At 42.0% G+C, this 18,937-nt stretch overlaps 2 protein-coding genes across 5 annotated transcripts in view; one reads left to right on the plus strand and one right to left on the minus strand.

Moving 5' to 3' along the window:
• On the plus strand, positions 1-14,762 carry ACAT1 (acetyl-CoA acetyltransferase 1). Of its 2 annotated transcripts, none has more exons than XM_042023853.1 (12): positions 1-94; positions 2,029-2,076; positions 4,622-4,739; positions 5,648-5,743; positions 6,888-6,988; positions 9,452-9,595; positions 11,442-11,592; positions 12,119-12,214; positions 12,887-13,000; positions 13,350-13,414; positions 14,042-14,199; positions 14,388-14,762. In XM_042023853.1, exons 1-12 carry the CDS (start codon positions 35-37, stop codon positions 14,506-14,508), a joined length of 1,272 nt encoding a protein of 423 aa, XP_041879787.1. In that variant the 5' UTR covers positions 1-34; the 3' UTR covers positions 14,509-14,762. The 2 variants fall into 2 exon arrangements, with proteins under 2 accessions (XP_041879787.1, XP_041879788.1); XM_042023854.1 differs by lacking the exon at positions 1-94 and adding an exon at positions 855-872.
• LOC121662573 (protein NPAT) overlaps positions 14,585-18,937 on the minus strand; it is a 24,526-nt gene continuing 20,173 nt past the window's right edge. For all 3 annotated transcript variants that reach the window (XM_042023848.1, XM_042023847.1, XM_042023849.1), the window contains exons 17-18: positions 17,258-18,419; positions 14,585-16,531 (exon numbers count right to left, since the gene is read on the minus strand). In XM_042023848.1, coding sequence (XP_041879782.1) covers positions 16,454-16,531; positions 17,258-18,419 — 1,240 coding nt within the window. In that variant the 3' untranslated portion in view covers positions 14,585-16,453. The remainder of the gene's footprint in view (positions 16,532-17,257; positions 18,420-18,937) is intronic.

Consider the following 18,937-nt stretch of genomic DNA (forward strand, 5'->3'; position numbering starts at 1 on the left):
CGGCGGTGAAGGTGACGGGGGCGCTGGCGGGAACATGGCGGCGGCAGCGGGGGCCATGCTGTGCGGGCGGCGTCCGGCCGCGGGGCTGCTGCGGGTGAGGCGACCCTGGCCCCGGCCTTCCCTTCTCCTTCCCTGCGCAGCCCCGACCCCGCCGCCGGGTCTGGAAAAGCTCGGCCAAGGTCGCACCGCCCCTGCGGCGGGCCGGCTGCGCCCCCTCCCCTCGGTCTTGCGGGAATCCCGGGCCTGGGAGGCAGCCGAGGGGAGGGAGCGGGTCCTGGGCCGGGGAGGGGGTGAAGGGTGAAGCAGCTGCGGGGTGAAGGGCGGCCTCTCCTGCCCCCGCAGCCCCGGGCCCCGCACTAAGCCCGGCGGGACCTTTATCCGCGATCCTGAGGGCGGCTTTTCCCACTGTCCGGCGCCGGGAGTGCCGCGGCTGGCGAGCCCTCTTCGGTACCCGCTGCAGCCGTGGGGATTTCCCAGCCGGGGCAGGGCCAGGAATCGGATTGGATTCCTCTAATTAAGCAGTGCAGAGGTATAAAATTGCACCTGTAGGTGTTGTTTCTCAGCTGGGCGGTGGGACGCTGCTGCCCACGAAGCCTGTGTGCCTGGCAGCGCTGCTGGATGGAGGTGCTGCCTGTGCCTGCCTTGCCTGCGGCGCCGGCGTCCGACAGGCGGCAGAGAGCTGTGCTGGGAAGAAAAGGAGGGCAGGTGCCTCGCATCCGAATTGCCATATGCAAAGCTGGAGGTTGCGGTTTACCAGATGTAGAAGATGTAGAAGTGGGGGTTTGCTTTGCCTTTTTTTTTTTTTTTTTTTTTTTTTTTCTGTAATCGACGACAGAGCATGAACACTCCTAGCAGGCGCCAGTTTTAACTTGGTAAATAATTGTCTGGTTTGTCCAGTTTAAATTTCAGGCCTTTTGCTGTAACAGTATTTTTTGGTAGTGTAGGTATTTATTTTGCTAGGCAGGTTTTTTTGTTTGGCTTTGTTTTTGTGACGCTAACCCTTGAAAGCACTGCTATTAAAGCCCTGTAAGGGATATCATTCTTTTTCAGGGAGAAGTTAAATTTGAAACTTCCTGCAAGCTATTATAACTTAAACTGGGGAGAAAAACAGACAAAAATCCCCAAACACCTAAACAAAACAAAAATCAAACAACTAATTCAAAACAGTAAAAATATCAATCTTTTGTTAGTTGAAGGTTGTCAAATTAAGAGGAGAAACAGACTAAATTTTCTTGTTGCAGATACAAAACCAGAAGACATTCTCTAATTTATAAAAATTATGGTGTTCTTGTGATGTCCTTAAGCAGTTGTTTTTAATTAGCATTTATTTAGCTGTGATTCAGTAATGGACAGAAGTTTCCAGTGTGCTGAAATGGCCAAAGAAAGTAGTTTAAATCACTAATGGAAAGATCATTCTGTTAACATATGAAACCATACATACAGATGTAATTTTGTATCTTTGCACTGCTTAATTAGATGAAGCTACTGGCTGGTGAATTAGACTGCTCAGATAATCCCTTTTTCTTGGTTTTGTTTTATTATTCTACTTTGGTGTGACATTCTGAATTAGTTATCCTCATTTTTGTTCGTGAAACACCAAAGGAATGGAAGCTGTAGATGCAAACTGCCACTGTTTAACAAGCAGTGGAGTTAATGGTAGGAATGAATGAACCAAAGTCCAGGGAAGCAGACAGGGGACTAGTAAACTTTTTCAAGATAGCACCACTCACTCCTGCCTTAGACATGTGTTATAGGTGTACATAACAGACTTGGAAAAAATGAATTGGGTGTTGTTTTTGAAGGAGTATTTGTTTATTTTTCAGAAAGCATTTTATCACAGATGTTGTGGTGGGACTGTACTAGACTACACTTCTTTTAAAAGGCATGTTATGATTTTTTCATATTTTTTTCAGTGTTTCTTAGATACTAATTTTTGAAATAACAACTTCTATGAAAATGGGTACATTACTGAAACATAATGGCATTTGCTTTCTTGATATGAAATTCTGAGGACTTTCTTATTTTCAGGCTCTGAAGTATACAGGCCGTGGCTATGCATCGCAGCGTACTTTAAATGTAAGTATGAAGCACTATCTGCCTAATAAATTGCTGTTTTAGATTTGTTTGTTAATCACTGACATTTTTAAGAAAATCCTCACAAAAAAACTGCCTTAAAGACAATGTCACTTGTGCCTAAGCCACACTTTATTGCAAAATCTGAAATAAAAGTCAGATTGCCATTTTTATTTTGATTTGCAAATTGTTTGATAGTGTGGGACAAAGTTAGAAGTGTGTCAGCTGACGTGAGCTTCATGTAACTATTCACCCAGAATGGGAAAAGACAGCTCTTATGAACTGATCCATTTGAAATTATTTGTGTTATCCTGCAACTTTCTGTTACAACATAAAAGATGAGGACAAATATGTTACTATCACTGAAGTCAATCATGATGAAGGGGTTACAGTAACAGACAGTCCTTCCTAGTTTTAAGCAAGTATCATTTGTCTTTGTTTATTTTTTTCCTAGTGTTTTCTTTCTTTGCCTGTCTGTCTAAATAAAAAGAAACCTCCTGAGCAGACCCTGTAAAGTTTTGTGCTTAGCTTGTACTGGAACCAACACAGCTGGAGGCTGTCAGGGGCAGCCAGGGATCTGACATGTGCATCTTTTGGTGCCAGGTTCTCATACTACTCTCACAGGGTTATCAGGTGTGCATGTGGCTGTAACACTAAAGCTAAGAGGCAAAATAAGAGTAAACTTGTTTTGAGGGGCTACTAGCATAGGGCTGAATGTCATACCATGTCTTAAAGTACTGCTGACACGTTCTGCTGGGACCTGGGCTTCTGAATATATCCAGGGATGGAGACTTCACAACCACTCTGGGTAACCTGTGCCTGAGTTCAGTCACACTCCCAGTGGAGAAGTGTTTCCTGATGTTCAGTGGGAACTCCTTTGTGTCAATTTGTGCCCACTGGTCCTGTCACTGGGCACCACTGAAAAGAGTTTGGCTCTGTCTTCTTTGCACCCTTCCTTCCAGTATTAATATTCATGGTGAAGTGCAGCTGCTGAAGTTCTCTGTGTGGCAGCATGACCCTCTGGTGTATCAGCCACTCCTCCCAGTTCGTTGTCACCAGCAAACCTGCTGAGGGTGCACTGCACCATCATCCAGTTCATTAATGAAGACGTTACACAGGACTGGACCCAGTATTGATCCCTGGGGTACATCACCAGTAACTGGCCTCCAACCAGACTTTGTGCCACTATCACCACCCCCAGCCTGGCCATTCAGCCATTTTCTATCCACCTTACTGTCTGCTTATTAGCTTCTGTGTGAGGATTTTATGGGAGACAGTGGTGAAAGCCTCACTGTAGTCTAGGTAGGCAATGTCTGTTCTCTCCTCATCTACCAAACCAGTCACTTCACTGTGGAAGGCTGGCACTTGGTCTGAGCATGGCTTCCCCTTGGTGAATCCATTCTGATGACTCCTGATGATTTTCTTGTTCATGTAAATGGTTTTCAGGATTAGTTGTTTCATCACCTTTCCAGGGATTAAGGTGAGGCTGACTGACCCGTAGTTCCCTGGGTCCTCTTTCTTACCCTTCTTGAGGACAGGAGTGATGCTTGGCTTTTCTCCAGTTCTTGGGCACCTCTCACAGTTGCTGTGACCATTCCAGCATTACTGAGAGTGACCTTAAAAAGTCACCTGCCAGCTCCCACAGGACTCATGGGGGCATCTGATCAGGGCCCATGAATTTATGTGTGTCCAGTTTGCCCTGACCTGTTCCTCTTCCACCAAGGGTGCATGTTCCTTGCTCCACCCTCCCCCCAGTCTCTGGAGTCTGGCATTCCTGGAGGCTGGTCTTAGTACTGAAGACTGAGGCAAAGAAGGCATTCAGTAGTTCAGCATTGTTCTTTGTCACCATGTCCCCTGCCCTATTCAGCAGCAGGCCCACATTCTCCTTGCTTCTTAGGTGCTCATGGAAGCCCTTCCTGTTGCCAGATTCAGCTCTTGGCTTTCATAACCTCATCCCTGCATGCTCAGACTGTGTGCCAGATTCTCTGTCCCCATTTCCATCTGCTGTAGTAGTGTGTGAGTTTTGGTGTCCATCCTGGCATTTTTACCTGATGTACTGCTTGTTGGATTGGACTGCTCTGGAGCTTGGAGGGGGCAATCCTTGAACATCAAGCAACTTTCTTCAATCCCCCTTTGCTCCAGGATGTTCAAGATTCTTGCAAGCATCATAGATTCCAAGGCTGAGCTCAATGTACTCCACCTGTTCTGTCACATGAAGGGCAAGCCTCTTCCCCCTTTTATTTTCTTAATGACCTGTCCTTCCTGAAGAGTCCTTATCCCTGCATGGCAGCACTCCAGCCATGTGAGCCATCTCACCACAGCTCGTGATCCTAAGGTTGTAGTCCTGCAGCTGCACACAGACCTCCTTATGTTTCCTCTTTGTGCTGCATGCATTAATAAAGATTTTAGTGCTCTGGAGCCGCTTGCAGGGCAAAAGAGAAGCTGTGACATCAATGAAAGAATAACAGTGGATACATTTAAAAAATACTGGTATGCGTGTGCAGTTGTGAGAGAGATTGTGACTTTTGTTCCATTCTTCTGCACTTAGGAGGTGGTGATAGCAAGTGCCGTAAGGACACCAATTGGATCTTTCCAAGGATCTCTTTCATCACTGCCAGCCACTAAACTTGGTTCCATTGCAATTAAAGGAGCAATTGACAGAGCAGGTATGTATACACACTTTTCTTTCCTGTGACAAAAAAACCCTCAAGTGGCTCAGAACAGCATTAGTCTGTGTCTTTTCTATTGCTTGGTAATGAAAAACCCTGCAATGTCCTGGGTTCTTTTGCTCCTGTGGCATTTTTAAGTGTATCCACAAATGCTGTTTAAGTAAAGTTGACTGTCAGGCTTTGGTTCAATCTGAATTAAGTGCTGCTTCTAGGAGCAGAATATTGCCTAGGGATATCTTTGCTAGTCCAAATCTGATTGAGCATGCTAATTGTTTTTTCAGGGTGAGCTTTTATGACATGAGTAAGCTGATGCAAAGGCTACTTGTTGCTAAGACCAGTGGCCTTTACCTGCCCTTTCTTTATGTGGGGGCATATGTACTTGAAGGACAGCCGTGTGAGCCTTTTGATGGATTCAATCTAACAAAAAAGTCTTTTTAGGGGAGAGGAGGATTAATACTACAAGAACTTGGACACCAGGGCTGTTGCAAGAGATGCAGTAGGAGAGCAGGCCTTTTCTCTCTGGTGGCAGCTTGCTGTGGCCTTGGCTTGCCCTTGCTAAACAAACAAAACTGTCTTTAGACATAATTGTAGCACATAAAAAGTTTTGTTCATTTAACTGTCCGTGAAAATTGGGCTTCTTGGGTGATCAGTGAGACTTGGAAATGTCGATTTCAGTGAAATAACTGTAGCTTGCTCTGCAGGGTGACAGGGAATTCTCTTGTGTCAGGTTACCACTTTACCATACTGCGTGAATATGGGGGTAGAGATCTGGGAGGCACCCAACAGGGGCCTGGGTGCTGTTAAAACATGGGTTGGATGTGGCAAATTTCATTAGTATTTGATAGAAAACTTCAATAGGAACCTTTGTAAAAAGGCTCCTGAATCAAAAGAATTTTGTTTTATAGGAATCCCTGCGGAAGAAGTGAAAGAGGCCTATATGGGCAATGTCCTTCAAGCTGGACAAGGACAAGCTCCAGCAAGACAAGCAGTCTTGGGTGCAGGTATTCCTTCTCTTGACACTGGGTTTGAAGGTTTTCTGTCTTTATGTAGCTGGAGTCTACTGGGCTGTGAGTTAAAGCAGAGTGGTGGGCAGCCTTTTGTCAGGACAGTCTGTGGATTCTTTTTTCCCCTGTGGTGGGTGAAGGGTGTTGTGTTGCACTCCTGCAAGTGGGACGTTACTGCCTACAGTGTTTGCAGAACCAGGAGAAGGCAGTACTGGAGACCAGGCTGGTAATTCCACAGTATGTTACATTAATGGTGGTTGCTGCTCTGAATCTTTCACAAAGTGGGCTTTTTTTCTTCAGTATATCATTATTCTTAAGTGTTACTACATAAGGAGTCAGTGAGTTTCCTTCAGCACATGAGTGTGTCTTTACACTCATCTTCCTGTGGAGTCTGGAGCTGACACTGGAAGGATCCTCTGTGTAATGTTAGCTGTAACATGAATGTTATTGGGGTGCAGGAATTATTTTCTTCTTCCCTCTGTGGGGATGGGATTCCATACTGTAGCATGTTCCTAGAAAAGCCTATGGGTCAGGGAAGAACTGTATACTTTCTTGGCTCTGTTCCTGCACATTTTTGAAGTAGAAGGAACTGCTTCCATGTTAGGCAAAGTGTTGAGTATGGCTCTTCTCTTTCACAGAATTATAGAGTGGCTTGTGTTGGAAGTGACCTTAAAGATCTAGTTCCAACCCCATGCCATGGGCGGGGACATCTTCCACTTGACCAGGTTGCTCAGAGCCCTGTCCAGCCTTGCCTGGGATCGGTTTTGTTACCAGTTGCTAAATTCTGCAGCTTATTGATGCTTTTTCAGCCTTGGATGCTGGTTAGAGGCAGGGATCAGGATTTTGGGAACTGGAGTTGTTCCGGAGTCCCTTCCTTGATCTTCCATTTCCTGATTCTTTGCTTGCTTTCCCTCTTATCACAAGTGTGTTGTTGGAAGGGGAGAAACAACAGGGGTCTCCAAGAAAGATGGTAGCTATGGATAAGGGTAGATAAATTGCCCTGGGAGGCTAAATAGTGCAAGTTGAACATCCTGGGCTTAGATAAAAATTGGTGCCATATGAAATGTTGCTGAAACACCAAGAAAATACTGAAGTCTACCCTTTCAATAACACAGCTGTACAAACAACTTCTTTGCCTCAGGTCTGCCAATCGCCACTCCTACTACAACTGTCAATAAAGTCTGTGCTTCAGGAATGAAATCAATCATGATGGCAGCACAAAGCCTGATGTGTGGGAGTCAGGTATGTGGAGTTTGTGCTGTTTTTTGGAAAAACTACACAGTTAATGTTGTAGATCTTGTCCTACCAATGACTGTGCTCTTTGATTTGGGATTGTGTTTTGGCTTGGGATAATAAAGCTAATTAGCAACGGTTTGTTTTGTTTATGTAACTCTAATTTTATAGTCATTTAAGTATGTTTTGGTTTAAAGCAGAAAAAAATATTATAGTTGGAATATTGTCAGATATGTTTTTTCAGAGCTGACAAACAAGGTGGGTTCTTTTGGGGGGTATTTACATCATCTCTACTGCTCTACTCCCACCCCACCTGCCAGTCTAGCCCCCAAAATATAATTAAGGGAATTTCCAAGCTTTCAGTTTTGAAAAGCTGAAGAAATTTTTATAGACTTACATAAAGTCTGTAATATATTGTAGTTTTGGGTGATGTGACTTTCAGACACTTTTAACATTTAAATGAATTAAATACACATATCCAAGTGATGCTGTTTTCAAGTACACAAAAGATTTTTAAGGCTTTTTTATCGCTTTAGAAGAGGCAGAATTTATTGTTGCTGTAAAAGCTTTTTCATTAAAGAGCTTGATGAAGGAGAATTGTTCATCTCTGTCAACTTTCTTCCAAGGTTTTCTGTATAATGGGAAAGATTCTATCACTTGATGGGAGGAGAGGAGAATACATCATTTTCAGTAAGCCATTAAAGGCTGTGCAGCAAAGAATGTGGGAGAAGTGTGAATGTGAAGAAAGACATTTTAGTTTTTTCATTTTCCATACCCAAAGCATTTTGGCAGCATCTTTGGGTCTCTGAAGTGAAAATATCATCAGTTCAATTATATATATCTTTTGGCTTAAAAAGTAAGTGGCTCCTAAGTGAGGAATTCTTCTGTGTGTGTGTTTAGAACAAAAGTAAAATATTTAAGTTTTGGTGTCCCTTCTGTGGAAATCACAGTGTAACTGGAGTTAAGCAACTGCTTTATTGCTTTGGCCTTGCCCTGCAGAGAACAGCACTTTGTCTGGGGCCTGCTGAAGTTGGTGGAAATCCTGTCATCAGACTTTGAACCAGGCCCAGCATGTCTTTGTAAACAGCTACATTTGGATTTAGTCATTTATATCCAATGAGTTCATGAGTGTGGTTGTGCCTTTGGTTGGTTTGACAGGCCATGAGCTCTGAATAGAACTGGAGTTTTCAGCTGAATTAATCCCACAAGCTGTGCTGCCAGTCTCAACAAAAGCAGAGACTCAGCCAGTTATTAGTCTCTTCGAGCTGTAAGTTATGGGGGGGTTGGTATTGGTTTGTTTTTCCTGGCTGTGGACTGTGAGGTATCCGTGGTATGACAGTCAGTGATGGTTCCCTGTGGCTTGAGTCAGTGTAGACCATTAGCTAAACAGTTGCATTGGCTCTCTCTCCATCTCTTTCACTTTATGGAAGTGAAATGCCAGGGACTCTTGTTCCTCTGATCTGCTGCTGCTTCTGTATCTCTACTGCCTTTCCAATTTATCTGTCTTTTCAATTGTTTTGTCTCCAGCCTTCTTTCTCTTCTTTATTACTTCATGTCATGTTTCTGGATCTAGTTTATAATCTGTTCTGAACCAAGTCACTATTTCTCCAAGTCTTAATTTAAAGAAGCCAAAAAAGCTTTGATCTTCTTACTGCTGTTTTGTGTAAAATGTTTGTGATTTTATATGGACAGCACTGTTGAACTCTCAAGGACTCATGCTGTGTGTATTTTTCTTACATTTTTCTGTATTTCAAATATGCCATTAAACACAACTATGTCTATTCTTCACATCCTGGAATCCTATGGATTTTGGGGCCACGGCCTGATGAACAGTGGGAATACTTATAGTCCCTGTAGCTTTGCAGGTTTTCTGTTTGCTTTGTTTCAGCTTGAAACAGTACAGTAGCTTACAAATGCCCATAATGATTTAAGTAATCATTAATTAATAATTGTCTTTTTTTGTGGCCTTTTCAGATGATAAAGCCATATAGAAGGACATCTGTTTTTACATAGTAAGATGAAATAGTATTATGTAAGACTGCGGGTACTTGTAAATCTCTGTCTCTTCATGTACCATTAATTCTGGCTGTTGTTTGTTTCAAAGGGATAAGGAGCTTGGAATAAAGAAGAAAAATGAGAAACTTACAGGAGAAAAAACCTGTAAAAGTAAAATTTCTAATTCGATCTTGGAAGCTTTTGACATAAAAGTGTAAGAGATCAACATGGGTCTGGCAGCTTTCTGAAGCTGCACACCAGACAGAAGTCAGTTGTTCTGCCAGGGTGGATTAACTATCTTCACTTGTTCCTGCTGTTTGCTTTTTAACTGCTTAAAGGGTTTTTTTGACTCTTTCTTTAAGATTCTTCAGGAATATGAAACACCCATGCTTAAGCTTTTGCTAATATTTGTTCCTCCAAGAGGTCATGGAGAACACACTGCATGATCATTGATTTTATCTTGTTTCCTTTGGGCAGGATGTCATGGTTGCTGGTGGAATGGAGAGCATGTCTAATGTTCCCTACACGATGAGCAGAGGGGCAACACCTTACGGAGGAGTAAAGCTGGAAGACCTGATAGTGAAAGATGGGCTGACAGATGCTTATAACCATATCCATATGGTAAAGATTCCTGCACAGTGCTAATGTATCAACCATAGATAGACCTGATGCAGATCTGAAGAGCTTGCTTATAGTTGTTATGAAACTGCTTCATCTAGCAAGCCTGGAAATGAGGAGGAAAAAAGTCTTCCATTTCCAGGTTTCCTGCAGTAGCTGTAATGGAAGAGCCGGGCAGAAGACCAAAACAGCACAGCAATTTGTGTGTTAATATTTACCTGTCTCTGCAGTCTGGATAGCCTAAAGCAAGGATTAAGAGAAAAATTAATTCTGCTACTGATGGATTGCTGTTGCTCCATCTGAGGGAGGGAGCAATCAAAGTGCTTGGAGTCTTTGAGGGTACCTGCTCTGTAGGATCCAGCAGGCTCATGTCTTTTCTCCCCCCCGCAGTGTACGTATCTCCTGTGGGAAGGTTTGAGTCAGCTGGTGTGCTTACTCATCCACAGGGTGACTTAAATTGGACAAACAAGGGCAAACCTAGGATGGGTTTGGAAAACAACTGATGCAGAGATAGTCAAGAACAATCACCAGGGAAGAAAACTTTGAAAAGAGAACAGCTACTTTCAGCCTATGAGTATTTCTGACCTTTGCCAGGGGTAATTCACAACTGTAGGGCATTACTGATCAATCAGTTAGTGTTCTTGCTGGGGTACAGGAAAATGTGTCATGAAGAATATTTACTGTCATCCGTAGATTTGATACAGACCTCACTTGGTGTGATTTATTCTTTTTGCACTGTGGTGCTTAAGCTCTGTGGGAATGTTGAAATTTATTCCCACGTTTCAGCTGAAATGGATTTTGAATGTGAGTATTTTATAGGAATCTAAATGGTGGCTTTGATAGTTCCCTTACGTGAGGAAAAGCTCTCGGAGCTGGTTATCATACACCAAGTTTTAATAGATTGGGACACTATTTTGGAACCTTTTTTCTTTCTTATAGCTGCTGTAGGTTGTTCAGAAAGCCTTAGCAGTCTGTGTGAGAACATAACGAGGAAGTCCATCGGATGGCTTTAGGGGCTTACTCTTGTCTGTGTTTTGGCAATAGCCTAAGTTGCTGGTGCTTTGAGGTTTGACGACTTTAAATTCATTAATTACATAGAAGTGAACTTGCTTGTTTGAAAAACTGGAGGGACACAGTACTAAAGGGTTTTGTGTGATTCATTGAGTATTCTGATGAAATGGGAGGTGGAACAAAACCTCTTCAAGGGCAGATCTTTCCAGTTGGCTAAATTTTTTTTTTTTTTTTAAATTTTGTCACTGGATATTTAAACAGCGTTGATAATGAGTTGTGAATGTATAATTACAATCATAATTTGCCTATATATAAAAGTATTTGGTTGTTTCATTCTACTTATTTCATTCCAGTTATTAGAAAAAAGGGATACATACTTTTTATTTCTACAGTTTTCAGAGATTCTGAGGGCTAAGTAAGCTCTGTGTTGACCTGTGTTTGTAATCTTTGGAATAGGCAAGGTAATAATGGACTGAAAACACTAGGAAAATGAACATATGGTTCTGTGGCTGAATAATGATCTTCAGTCTCTGAAGATGTCAGCCCTAAGCACTTTAAACTTACGTTTGCATGCAGTTTAACTGAAGAAAAAAAAAAGCCTTAAGGGCAAGTTCCTTTATGGCTTCGATAATCTGGATCCAGAAAACATTTGCTGAATCTGAAGATGGTATTTCAAACCCAAAAGTTTCTATTTGTTCATGACTGTGTAAATCAGAAATGGACACCAAATATTAGTCATATTCAATTCTGGAAATCTGCTGGTTGAGTTTTTTTTCAGTTGTAGTTGTGCTTTGCATCTTCAGCAATACTGAACCTAACAGGCCTGATTTTCTCCCAGGGCAACTGTGCTGAGAATACTGCAAAGAAGTTCACTATTTCCCGAGAGGAACAAGACACTTATGCCATAGGCTCTTACACCAAGAGCAAAACAGCCTGGGACTCAGGAGTACTGAAAAACGAAATAGTGCCTGTCACTATTTCAAAAAAAGGTATTGTGGACAGGTGTGATGAGAGGAATTGTGTTTCTCATTGAAAGCTGTAACATTGTCTGTGTTCAGTGCAAACTGTGTTGTTTAAACGTGCAAATCTCAGGAACATTAATTTTGATCACCTAAGAATTTTCTGTTAGGCAGACTTTCTGGTGAGCAGCAGTCAGTGACCTGTCATCTGGTTTTTGTTTTTCAATTTTTCTTTAATGTTGCACACCATATCTTCTTTCTTTTTTGTCTAAGTGAAAGATTAGCTATTGAATTTAGTTATGGCTTAAGGACATCTATGTTTTAATTTACATTAAAGGTATGCTCTTTGTCCCTTTTGTTCAGCCACTGGGAAGGATAAATGGATTTGCTGTGAATAAATTTGATTAAAGAATAGTTTTGTTTCTCCATTTTCGTAAGCACATTTCTTGACGTACATTTTACATGAATTTGCACATTTTTATTGAAATAAGTTATTTGTGTAAGGCAGTATCTAGTCAACTGTTCTACAAAATACTAAACCAGATCTGAATTTCAGGAAAGCCAGATACAGAAGTGAAAGAAGATGAAGAATACAAACGTGTTGATTTCAGTAAAGTTCCAAAGCTGAAAGCTGTTTTCCAAAAAGAAAATGGTAAATGTCTTTAAAAGAACTTCATTTTCTGCCAAGTGCGAGGATGCTTTGTCAAGGTGAAGAATGCTGTTCACAAGAACTTGAATGCCCAACAATAGTCCCTTTATTTTTAAATGTCTGCTGAGATAAAGAAACATGCTGCACAACAGCATGAACTGGCTTGGATTAAAAGATGGTCCAAGAACCTTAAACCAGTGAACACCTCTGTCTGGGATGTTTACCTTAAAAAGACTGACACAGATTGGTTTGAGTTTCACTGTTGGTGTGGTCTCTGCCAAGTGTAAGCTCCTGTTGCCATGGGAGCTGGAATGGCTTTATAGAGTTGCCATTGCTTCCTGAATCTGTAATTGATAAACCTTCCTGGCTAACTCAAAGTTGCCCCTCATTCACAACCGTTTCCGAGCTGGAATTCTGTGAAAATGCCTGCAGTGCAGCTGCCATAGAAGGCATGACCTGGTCCTGGGATAAGGATACAAGTACCTGTGGCTGCAGTTCTTTCATCAGATACCAAAACCCAACCCATTTTTAGTTAACTCAGTGCCATAGGTATCACCATATGATTGAGACTTCATGTTCAATGAACTCAGGGAAAAACAATCCTTAAGAGGAAATACATGAGCTGCTTTGCATAACACTTTCACTTCTGTCTAAAGAAAGGTTTACCTTTTCTAGGAACAGTTACAGCTGCTAATGCCAGTACCCTGAATGATGGAGCAGCTGCTTTGGTGCTGATGACTACAGAGGCAGCCAAGAGATTGAAAGTCAAACCATTGGCACGGATAGTGGGTATGATCCTTCTTACCTCTCGGAAAGTCCTGGAAAATACTCCCATAGTGTGCTCTCAGGCTGCTTACCTGACATTATGGCTGCATCTTCTCAGTACAGTCCTTGACATTTCAAGTGTTATACCAGCAGACTTTTGACCATGAATTTTCTATACATAATAACAAAAACCTGAAAATGTTACTGTGGCATACTTAGGGCACTACATTTTAGATGCAGCTATTTCATGGACCATGGTATTCCAAATTTTTCTATCTTGGCGGTGTTTGCTGCTTGCATGAAAGAAAATCATGTATAGTAAAAACACAAGGTCTTTGAACACCTTCTGTGATTTTTTTTTCTTTTTTTTCAGCTTTTGCAGATGCTGCTGTCGATCCTATTGACTTTCCAATTGCACCTGCATATGCTGTTCCCAAGGTAAGAATAAAACTGAGTGGGGTTTGGGGGAAAAATACCAGAAACTTCCCTAGCATTCCAATGTTGGTTCTCCCTCAGTGGGTCTTCCTGAATTAGGATTGAAATTATAAATGTCATAAATACAAAGAACAGATCTTTTTCAGAGGATCAAGTATGCAGATCTTCAGAATAACAAATTTTTCACACCTCTTTTGAAAGAGGATATTGTTCTATACTGCTTTTAGCAACTTTGAGTGTGTTTACAACTTTGAAGCTTTGCAGCTTGTATGGCTGAAAGGCAAAATAAATATGGTTGTAGAAGGATAGACGCAGTCTAAAAGGAACTGAAGTGTATGGTGTGAGGCAGTACTGTGTCAGTTAAATGGACTTACTGTAGCAGCAATCTTAGTGTGTGAGGGAAATGTATCCTTGGCATGGGCTAGTCTCCATTCCTTCTTTGATGAAAACTCAAGTTAGTGCTTCAGTCCCTCAGTTTTGCTTTTTCCCATCTGACAAAGAGGTTCCTAAATGTGAAATCGTGAATCAGAGTACGGGCAGCCTGAGTCACTGACGTCAAAATAGACCAATGGTTTCTATAATTAGTTTCCTAATTTTTTCATGGTAAAAATTATTTTTTATTATTTCTAGATTCTAAGTGAGACAGGCCTGAAAAAAGAAGATATTGCAATGTGGGAAATCAATGAAGCATTCAGCGTTGTGGTGCTGGCCAATATTAAAATGCTGGGCATTGATCCACAAAAAGTAAATATTAATGGAGGCGCCGTCTCCCTTGGACATCCAATAGGGTAAGCAAAATCAGCTCTGGGTTTGCTCTGCACAGAGGCATTGTCTGCTTAGGTAAACAAGTTTTAAGCAAGTAAGAGTACGTTTGAGTTTAATCATTATTATCAGTTTGGTTGTAGGAGATTGGTTTTGGTTTGTGGGAGAATTTCCTTTAACCTAAGCTATGTTCTTTTCTTTTTCTTATATTTAGAATGTCTGGAGCAAGAATTGTTGTTCACATGGCCAATGCTTTGAAACAAGGACAATATGGCCTTGCAGGAATCTGCAATGGAGGAGGAGGTGCTTCTGCAATACTGATACAGAAGCTGTAGCCCAAGTAGCATCAGAAACACAGCCTTAAATGGTCTCCGATCAAAATGATGAGTGGTAGCTGTTACATCTTATTTATCAATCAGTGGATGAATTCTGTAACTGCTATTCTAAAATTTCCTAAAGCATCAATGATTACTGATCCAGACACCTGGGCTTTTACTGCTTCATCAGTGCAAGTTTTTATACAGTACAAATAAATAAAGTCAAATTATAATTTTGGCTTGAAACCTGACAATAAAGAATGTTAACTATGGCTCCCTCTGTCACTGACATATTTCTCAAAGGCCCTCGAAAAGGAATTCTCTTGGTAACTCACGGAGTGCTACTACTGGAAAGTGCTGTTTTCTCCTAAAAATCGTTGCTGTATGAGAGCAGCTTGATACTGAAGATACTTTTTTTCCTACGAAAGTGAACAGATAATTCACATCTTCAGCAGTACCAGAGTGCCTGAGCTGAAAGATTAGGGTGGGTAATGGCTGTTCCAGGCAAGAGCTCCATTAGGTCTCAAACAGCAAATTATTTTTAAATGTCACCATCACTATTAAGCATTTTATGCTTAAGACAATTTTTATGCTTGCCTGTCCCAGCCCCTCTGACAACTGCTATTAGAACTGTTTGATACTGGACTCTGTCGTCAAAAACAACTGACCAACAGGACTTGTCTCTTCAGTATCTGCAAAGCTGCTTAGTGGACTTAAAAACATTAACCAAGACACACAATTTTTATTAAAACAAAAATATTTATTCAAGCTGTAAATGCTATGCAGTATTTAGTTATTGGATGGGTTTAATATAAACATCTACTGCATAATCTTGGTTCCTTAGGAATCCTTGTATTCTATCTGAAACATTGCCCTGTTGCTGTACAGATCTCTTACAAGAAAACTTGCAATTTTTTCTTTTTTTAAGACTTCAACAATTTGAGAACAAAGGAAGAAATACCAGTAGAGAAAATTCTGCAGTTTTGGAGCAAGGTGTGCTCATTCAGTAAAATGTAGGCTGAGCTTCTCCTGCACCCCTTTTGGAGAGAGTTTGTATAATAATAGCTATGACAAGCTCTATGTTAAAGCAGAAAAATCAGATGCAAATTTTTCCATGTCTGGCTAAAAATGTAAGAGCTAGATAGTAACAAACTTCTCAGCAGTACAAATGAAAGGTGAGGAAATTGACTTTTGCAATAGAACACCCTGTAATTCTTGTTTAGCTGTTGCTTAAGCTGAAGTATTCATACTGAGGCATGACCCCACGAAAGTACATTGCTTGAAAACAGCTTTTGCATTTGAATGACATCTGATGTAGCAAATACTGTAAACAGAGGTGGCAGGTCCAAATGAAAGTTCTTGTCTGAAAGACTGGCTGCGAAAAGCTTCACCAGATGAGAAACGCTTTTTGAGGTTTTTATGTTTAGCTATTGGTATTTTTCTTATTTTGTTTAAAGCCTTAAAACATGGCTTTGACAGTTATGAGATGAGAGAGTGTGAGTACAAGCCAGGTAGAACTGAAGATTTAAGTCCCTTTCAGATTCAACAAGACAATGAGAAGTGGGCAGGGTGGCTGCCCATGTCTTAGAGCGGTGAGTGACAAACAGCAGCTTTTCAGTGGCTGAGCCGTTCAGAGGGCTAAGTAGAGAAAGCAGCAGAACACAGACAACGTGATCTAACAGGAAATGTACAATCTTTCTTACATTTCATTTATACAAATTTACAATTTTGCAATTTAAATGGCTCTATAATTCTGCAAGTGCTTTTTCAAAAATAAACATATACCGACTCAATGATATTTACACTTCGCAACCTGCTTCAGAAACAGCACGACTTTGCTATAAAGTGAAACTTCAGTGCACTGAAAGTGCAACTTGCCCTTTAGAGTTAACTTCTCTTCCCATGCAAAACCTCAGCACTGCTTCACTGAGCTTCAGACAGTCCCACTTCAACTTCTTTTTGTTCATTCATCATAATGCAAAGACAACAAGAACTTGTCCACATCCATTCCTGCTGGAAAAGAATTCGGGAGCTTCTTTTTCTGTAGGAGAGGAAAGTAACAACTGTGTTAAATACAAAGAACCTGGGGGAACTGAAGAGCCTGAAAGTACTCCTTTCTTCCTCATCCTTCCATCCACCTTGTAACCATTCCTGCACAACTCTCCCCTAGAACTCAGATACTGCCATGTGCCCTTCACTTGTGCCCCCCCTTCACAGAAGGGAGCGTTTTTCAGCAGCATGCTAGAACTAAGTATGGGAATTACAAAGTTATACTCCCTTTTGGCAATTACATCCATTTACATCCAAAAGACACCTTTTTGTGTCTCACACCCTGGCTCTCTGCCCTTAAATCCTCAAGTCAAAGGCATAGTGCTGCACACTACAGACTGGGACTATCACTCATGGTGATAAAGACGCAAGAACAGCCTCAATTCTAATAAGGCCTACTTTGAGTTTGGCCTAATTCCTACATTCCACCTAGAAACTTAGGTAGAATTTAGAAACTCATTCATGTTTTAGTAGAAATTATGTAATTTTCATAGGTGCATATTTAGAGTTAGTAGAAGTTACTTGTGTGTATCTGAAAACTAAACCAATCTTAAGGAAACTTAGTTCAGAGTATGCTCAAGAGGCAAAGTTGGAAAAACTGGCTAATAGGATGTCAGGGATTTGCACTAGCATCTCTGAACCATTCCATTACAAGTAGTATATATGTAGATATATGTATTTAGAAATTTAAATGAAAGAAGCAGGTGTTTATACTTGCCTTTATTTTCTTTTTTTTTGATGGGGTTGGAGAGCTTTGCAGGTCTCTTCTATTTGCAGAACGAGAATTTCTCTCCCCCTCATTCAAGTCCTCCAGTTTCCTTTTCTTTACGGTGCTCCTCAGAGCCCTGAACTGCTGGGTGTTGTCCTTGAGGGGGGTGGCAGTGCTAGTCCTTGCGATGGCCGCCCGTGACAGGATCATGAGGGTGTGGGCAGCCATGCTGACGCTGTTCTCGCTGCCCGTCTCGCTGGCCGGGCTGCAGGCGGGCAGGTCTGGCGTGGCAGGGGGCACCATGATGCGGGGGGTGGTGCTGTCCTCGTTGAAGCGCCGGCAGGTCGGCGTGCGGACGCTGTCCGTAGTGTCATCCGTGTGCCTGTCCCCAACTCCAGACGGTGTCCGGGGTACTGGCAGCTCTCCATTTTCGACTGTCTTTCCAGTGGGGCTTTGCCACTGGATGTCTTGCAGCATCTCCACACACTGTTTACTGAACGGGCTGGACAGGCCAAGGCCTTGGCTGGAAGCTTTAGCAGGTTCTCGCTTTGCCTCCTTCGAGGACAAAGAAACGGACACCGATGATTTGCCATTGCCAGCCCCATTCGACAGCGACCCCTGCTTCTTGTTCAGCTCTTGTACTGAAGGAACTGTCTTCTCATTCCACAAGGCAACGCTTTGTTGGCCATTTGAGAGTTTGGCAGTGTCCTGGTTCTTCTGCTTTTCATCCGTGTCCCGTCGTAACTCATTTTCTTTGTTTGCTGTCGTCTTGTGGAAGGGATCTAATGAAAGCCCTGCAGTTGTCACTTTCCGCTCGGGCTGTGGCTCCTTTGCAGCTGCGCTTCTGTTGCTACCAACTTCTGGCTTACACAGAATTCTGGGCAGTGTTTTGTCTTTCTCTCTCTTTGGTACCTGTGCCTTAGCAGAGGAGGATGCAGAGTCAACAGCAAATAAAGGGTTTTCGTTTCTTTCTTTCTGGGATGAACTCTTGGCAGTCTGAATTTGGGTGTTCACTCCTGGAGTGGATAGGAGGTTATCAAAGCAAAGCACTCTCCTGTGACTCTCACTCTGTCTTGAATTTGAGCTTGTGCTCTCTGCTGGTACAACAGGTAAGTTCTCTTCCACCTTCCTTCCTAGCTCTGCACTGGTAAGCTTGTCCCAGTTTCCAGTCCTGAAAACGAGATGAAAACATTTCATCAACATTTTCTTACGAGACAAGTTAATTTCAGCTGGCTGGAAGTCCCCACCCATCCCTCAAAAAGGCTCTCTCCATCCTAAAATATAAGTATCAACAGGCAAAGACCAAGAGTAAGGAATGACAACTGCAGAAAGCTCAGAGGCGGCATTTTTGGCCAAATGGTATGAAACAGAGTCTGTACACTGAACAATTAGGTGGACTGGGGATTTTCAGTCTGGAAAGAGAGATCACTGAGGGGAAATGCAGCAGAGCTCTGTGAAGAAGGCCCACAAAAAGGAAACTATCCGCTGTACCTTCCAGTAGAAAAACTAGGGGCATCAAATAACACAGGTATTAGGTTCAAAACACAACAAGGAGGTCTGGACACTGCATGTAACTATGCCTTGGGATATTTGTGGATGCTGGTAGTTTACTTGACTTCAAAAAGAAACTAAGTGCATTCATCACAGGACAGTCCATCCCAGAATACTACTTATGGTTCTGGAAGTCCT

Source organism: Corvus kubaryi, unplaced genomic scaffold, assembly GCF_017639235.1.
Source record: "Corvus kubaryi isolate FWS band 111438036 unplaced genomic scaffold, C.kubaryi_AGA036_p1.0 37256, whole genome shotgun sequence".
NCBI classification, from domain to species: Eukaryota; Metazoa; Chordata; class Aves; order Passeriformes; family Corvidae; genus Corvus; species Corvus kubaryi.

Bases quoted from the DNA above. Each gene is read 5' to 3' on its own strand.
- ACAT1 (XM_042023853.1), top strand. From the start codon at position 35: ATGGCGGCGGCAGCGGGGGCCATGCTGTGCGGGCGGCGTCCGGCCGCG. The intron at 95-2,028 runs GTGAGGCGACCC...TCTTATTTTCAG, and splicing joins CGGCCGCGGGGCTGCTGCGG to GCTCTGAAGTATACAGGCCG. The intron at 12,215-12,886 runs GTAAATGTCTTT...TACCTTTTCTAG, and splicing joins TGTTTTCCAAAAAGAAAATG to GAACAGTTACAGCTGCTAAT.